Source organism: Salvelinus alpinus, chromosome 15 (genome assembly GCF_045679555.1).
Source record: "Salvelinus alpinus chromosome 15, SLU_Salpinus.1, whole genome shotgun sequence".
Lineage (NCBI taxonomy): Eukaryota > Metazoa > Chordata > Actinopteri > Salmoniformes > Salmonidae > Salvelinus > Salvelinus alpinus.
This window is the reverse complement of record NC_092100.1, coordinates 16,975,407-16,981,891: the sequence shown is the minus strand read 5'-3', so window position 1 is coordinate 16,981,891 and position 6,485 is coordinate 16,975,407. Positions and strand designations below refer to the sequence as shown.

The 6,485-nt window shown below is 44.3% G+C and overlaps 1 protein-coding gene across 1 annotated transcript; it reads left to right on the top strand.

Moving 5' to 3' along the window:
• Window positions 1–1,205: 1,205 nt before the first annotated feature.
• Window positions 1,206–5,782, top strand: LOC139539575 (mitotic interactor and substrate of PLK1-like; the record flags this gene model as incomplete). The annotated part of the gene is made up of 4 exons (XM_071342642.1): window positions 1,206–3,648; window positions 4,310–4,572; window positions 4,841–4,879; window positions 4,994–5,782. Coding segments are annotated over 4 exons (2,835 nt in total), but the record flags the coding sequence as incomplete, so codon positions are not given.
• Window positions 5,783–6,485: the final 703 nt, after the last annotated feature.

The following is a 6,485-nucleotide window of genomic DNA, read 5'->3' as shown; positions in this document are numbered from 1 at the left end:
ACACTATCAATGTTTTGCTCTACTGTGCTCGAATCAACACAATATTAGCCAATGTAACATACCGAAACAAAATTAACTACGCAAGAGACTTAGTATGCAAAACTAACTGTGCAAGAGAGTAGGATTCTATTTGCATTGGAGTAGGATTCCATTGCTTGAAGAAATTAAAAACGAAAAACTTTTTTAGTTTAACTTTAATCACAATTTGCATCACCATTGAGTGCATATATGACTTGACTGTGGTTTCCTGAAATTCTCCATAAGTTAAAAGTAATTTAAAATCTCAACTGTAACGTCAAAAGTATAAATATCTGATTAAGTTTAGGCAAAGACTGTAGCAGAATGGTTTTATAGATCTTCACATCACAGCAATAGATCTGGTAATCTTCCATACAGAAACGCCAAAGTTCACAAAAATAGATAAGAGGTTTGACTGAGATGATTCAACCTCATATGAAATTCCCATGCATTCTTTGAGGGTTGCCATGCTGGGAAAAAAATTGGTATTGGAGGATGTCACATGTTTTGCAGGTATGCTGTAAAATGCATGGGAAATTTCGGCATTGACTTCTCGATTCACACTGAAAACCCCTGAGGTTAATACAGATTCATTACCTGACTCTGGTTTCATTGATCAATTTAAATTAACTTAAATCTGACCTGACTGCAGTCTTTTGTTACCAACTTAATATTTCTTACCTTCTTGACAAACACAAAAATCTGTATATTTGAGACCATCTCACACATTAGATTGCTCTAAATTGTACCAGTTTGAACATAAGGAGTTCTCATTTCATGACCTCTCTCCTTATCAGCTAGGTTTACTGTAAAGGCGGTGTCTCACTATCATGAGGTAGTAGGCATTGCATTTAAGCTGTAAATGTTGACAATGGCATTCCACAGCAAATCTCACGCCATCCTCTCTTACACAAGTTTTTATTGACCCTTTAAACAGATTCCTGTGAACCATAAAACTCTGAAAAGTGCTATGCAAGTCATTTCATTTTGGTGGCACAATCTGTATTCTGTAGATATCTGGGAAGTGGGAATGACAGCCATTGTCGCTGTATGCAAAAAGATAGCTATTCAAAAAATGTCTTTATGTTTAATTGTTAGAACTATCAGGACAGAGGTAGCCTTGTTTAATTGGTTGATACTGACAGGATACAGTTTCCTGTTGACTATTCAACTGTTTTGATCCATTTCCTTATTTCTTCTATTGGTTTCAGAGACTCTCAGTTGCTGCATCTGATGATTACCAGGATGTGTTGACCGAGAATGAGGGAGACCTGATAGGGTGCCACTCTCTCCTGCTTATTGCCTCAGAAATCTCACTGTCTACACAGGAAGACACCACAACCCAAGGAACCACGGACAGCATACCCAGAAAGTGGCTGCGGCAGCCCATGTCACTCAAATTGGAGCAGGCAACAGATCTTCACACCATGCTCAGCCCCACCACGGACGAGCCCTTCAGCCTGGACCGGAGCTGGACCTACAACAGGAATGGCAACTCTTCTGCTTTCAGTTTCGACAGCATCTCCGTAAACCACACCCGGTCCACAGTCGTTGTATCTTCCCAGCAAAAAGAGGTGTCGTCCCGGGACGTGGTGGTGCAGGCCAGGCAGGTGGCGGTGTCGGAGGAAAACTGTGGCATCACCAGCGAAGACTGGCAAACCAGCAGCCCTAGCAGTCCCAGCAGCACGGGCTCCTACTGCGGCTTCTACTCGTTCGTGGACAATCCTGCAAGCCCAGAGGCAGAGCTGAATGAAGCCTGGATGGTGTCCCCGGAAAGGCAAGCCACCCTGAAAGAGGAGCGCAGCTTCAAATTGCAGACGTATGTTGGTGGGAAGAAGCCAGGGAGTCTGTTCAAGGAGGACAAGGACTCCCGCTACCAGGTGGACACAGACAACGGTGCCCAATTGAAGGCAGAGGAAGAGGAGAAGAAACTTAGGAAGGAGATCATGCATGGTCATGCCCCCCAAAAAACTGCCACCTACAGGGAGCAGTGGAGTGCGCTGAGCTTGTCACCCAACAAGCTGCTGGAAGGGTTCAGCTTGTGCTATGGTCCAACCAGCAGTAAATCTGAGCCCACACCAGCAGCCGAGGCTGATACCATCGACAATGAGCAGATCAACTTCAGCGCAGCGCGGGAGCAGTTCCTAAAGATGGAACAGTCCAGGCTCAACCCCTTTCTGCAGAGTCCCAGCTCTCTAAAACCACAAGGAAGACGATGGCAGTCAGAAGACAGCTTGCTATCACCAAAGAGTGTGAAAAAAGAAGACCACTCTACAGTATTGTTGAACCAAAGTCCGACCCCAGTGAAACAGCAGGATGAAGGGGAAGTCGTCACTGGCGGAAAGGTGACAGTGTACCGCACAGAGGAGAAGGTAACCAAGAGCCAGGGTAGTCTGCTTTACGACCTTGACTCTGGACTGGAGGATCTATCGGGGAACCCCACTGTTGGCTACACAAGTGATGTAAGCATATCCAATGACAACTCTCAACCAGAAAGCAAGGTCACCCAATCGGTAAGTGGTCACAGAGAGACGCCCATTGAGAGGGAGATTCGTATCACTCAGGAGAGAGAGGAGAGCCTTCGGAAATTGCGGGGCATTAAGCACACCGATGTCCAGGAGATGGTGGAGATCAAGACCAAGTCTCTGCTCTCCCAGCCTGCAGCACCACTGACACATGTCAAGGCCAAAGAGAAGAATCGGGTGAGCTTCTTCATCCAGCGCGAGATCGAAAAGGACAGCCAGAGGGAAGTGGACCTGATGCACCAGGGGAGAGTCCCAAGTCTGTATGACAGGGGAACTCCGCAGGAACTGGAGGATAGGAAGAAGATCTTTGAGCTGCCAGACCAACCTGGAGCCAAGGAGAAGAGGAAAAGGGCTTGGTCTTCACCCGGGGTCATTGTGAGGAGTAGCAGCTCAGATAGTGAATGCTTCCCTTCCACTTGCTTCCCTCACCGGCACTCAGAAGAGACGGAGTTGTACATCAGCCACATGAACACCGCTCCAAGCATCAATACCACCAGCAAAGGCTGGGGTTCAGATTCCCAAGACCTCACCAGAGTACTGCCAAGTAGCCTCCCAGAGGAGAGTGTTACATTGGCGGCAAGCTCTAAAGTCACAATAGTGGTGAAGACGACAAGCACTAGCGAAATAGTAAATGACCCATCGTGGTTAGTGAGAAGAAAGGAGCCAGTTCTAGCCAAAAGCTCCTCAGCTAAAGAAGCCTCCTTTTCGTACTCTCCGTCCTCCCCTACACCCACTGCTTCTGCAGTTCAGGGGTCTGAGCCAAATGATAAGCTTTTTCAAACCTGGAGGGCACACCTGAATTCTGGTGGCATGCGACCTCAAAGACCAAACGCTCCAGATGTTATCCAGAAGGAGATTGAGCAGGATCTAAAACGCGAGCAGGAGCACCGGGAACTCCGGGAATCCTGTGGCCTGTCCGCCTCTATGGAAGGAAACCTGGACTGTGTAGGACGAGACGCTAAAGACACATATCAATCGCAAAGCCTGCAAAGGGTCATCGTGGAACAGGAAGACTCTGTCTTCTATGAGAGCCCTTCACTTCTTGTAGAGCAGACAAGCTTGACCAGACGGCCCTATTCCTTTATCACTCCAGTATCAATGCTAGGTAGGATGGTATATTAATCCATAGACAAATCTATACAATTACATAAAGTTACAAGACAATGTAACACAGGAATAATTCATGATGGCAATATCTTATACATGTTTTTGGCTTGATTTAAGTAACTCTCTGTGACGTTGATGCATGCAGAGTGGATGTTGCATTACAAAGTCTTGTTTACTGATGGCTTTCTTAGACTGGAGGAAACGACAAGCTTAATTAGAACCTGATCTTTGGTCATATATGGGGAGAGGAAGCAAAGCTGTGTTACCAGCCATGATTAACCATTAACACGGCGCAAAACAGATTGCTGTGAGGTTGTTGAATAGTTTCTCCAGTTGGGTTTTTGGTGCTTTTCTTTAGAGTTAATGCACTGACATTTAGTGGTTAAGATCACTGTACAGTCACTCACATTATAGCAAGATAATCTAAAATGTTTAGCCTACCAGTGTCCATTTTCATAGGGAGTCAGACAGGTGTACAATGGTAAGAATACAATTATCATTATGTAGTTTCATCAGGGGAGCAACTTTCTCTGGGGACCAAAGTTGCGCCCCTGAGTTTCATGTTGCATTCAATTTACATTTCAAATGTACTCTATCATTAATAACACAATTACAAACATGTGTTAACTCTGTTTCTTTCATTATCCCCTCCCTTCCAGATAAAACAGACAGCGCAGCTCCTTTTTCCCCTTCCATTCGTCCCACTGCCCGACTTCCCTCCTTTTCCATAGTGACCGCCCAGCCATGGGGCTGTCCAAGGCCCACCTCCCCCATGGTTAGCAGGGTTTCCCCCATGTTGCCTGCCAGCCCATGGGCAGAGACAGGTGGCTCCCCTGGGACACCCACGCAAAAGGGCCTGACCGAGACACTGCTAGAGGATTTTGAGGAGAGGAGAGTCAAACTGAAGCTGGAAGAGAAAGCTGTAAGTGAGAAAAGACTGTAGTTGGACACAGAGGGTGTTGTTGGTATCTTTAGACACATTGAACATTCATTATAGACACACATAAGACAAACATTTAGGCACACAGTTTAGAAAAAACTACAGCAATGCAATACGCCTACAAAAAAAAGCATACAGATAGTGATGGAGAAACCGAGTACATCTTATGAGTTGAGAAATCTCACAGGTTTTATATACCACAATGATAGCTGGTTGCTAATTTGAAAAATGTATTTTGTGTTTCCTGCAGTATGCAAGAATTCAGTGCATTGATGATGTGAATAATGAGGTAAGTGATTGCTCCTCTCTCTGTTGATGTGCGTTTAATCATTGGTCATTTGTCTCAGAGAAGGATCTTTAGCACAGGTCCAATATGACATTGCTGCTATTTCTTCAATTTCAGGTCTTGGAGGCCACCCGGATCACCAGGCACAAAAACAAGCGGGCACTGCGCTGGGAGGCTGGTGACTACACCAACGAGGACTGCCAATGAGTCCACCAGTCCTCTCCCCTGGAGGGCATGGTGAGAGAGGGCAGAAAGGAGAAGAGATGAAAACACAGTCCTCTTAGGGAAGTTATTGTCCCATCTCAGCACATATGAATATACTCTCTGACTACACACTACCAAACCTGCTGAACATAATGATTGGTCCACTTTGTGATAAACTCCTCATCCATCAACATCAGCCACCTACTAGAGCAGGTGACCTTCCACGATTTAAAAGAAAAAAGACAAGTGAACTGAAAAAAAATATTCAATAAAGACAGGACAAGTTTTAAATACCATCGGAGGTGGATTGCAAACGGAAGGGAATTTAAGAGGAGTTCTGTGCCTGCTAAGAATGCACTGCGTTGTTTTGGGATGAAACGGCTACGGTCAGGTTGCAGTCCCGAATCATTAGCGTATTAGTTATTTTTAAGTCTGGCAGTCTCTGGCTGCTAGGTAATTTGATTAGGCTTATCCGCCTTCAAATGACTGCATAGAAAATAAATGACGGAGCTATTTTTGTCTTGTCAGTTGTGCTTTGCAAAGCAAAAACAAGCAAGAAACCATCCTCAGATATCCATGATGTATTTAGAATGGTTAAAATTTCCAAACCAATATCCAATCCAATGAAGCACTTGCAGTACCGTCTTCTAGAAATGTTGACATTTGTCTGATAATTAATATAATAAAGAGCTACAGCAGATAGCAGTATGTTCGTGTTCTTAATTTGACTTGAATGTGCTTTGACAGCAGAAATGAGTGTAAAACTTCTTACCTAAACCGGTCAGGTCCTTATTGCCTTTCTTAGGGCTCGTTTCAATCCGTATCACGGAAAAGCTGCAGTATAGCGTGATTGAAATTGAAAAGGCAATGTTAACGCAGTCAACTGCATTCACAGTAAATGCTGCATATGTCGGCTCAATCGGAAATGACGCTACCTTTACATTTGAATTGTGCCATCTTCCGTGACATGGATTGAATTGAGCCCTTGTGAGATATGTACAGTTAGAAAGATTCCTTGCTTACCAGTCGGCTACTGTAAATGACAAACAAGTTTGATCACACGCTAAACCTGACTGTTTGCAACATGACAAGATATGCTTTTTATATAGACTATTGTAAAGATACTGTTGAAAATAGCCCAGGTAATGTAGATCTAAGAGATTCAACTCTGCTACATTTGGTGGCAATGGTGGGATCCACTACTTATACAAGCGGTGATGTCAAATCAGATGCAATGTAGAAGAAGTTGTAGAAGAAGTTGATCAAATGATAGTGAATCTCAAACTATCAAATGGAGTAAAACGTCACCATCTGCTGGGTAGACAATTGAACTGCTTGTAAGGGATTTGAGAGTGTAGCTGTAAAGTTAAAACATATTTAATCCCCATTTACACCTTGCATTAAC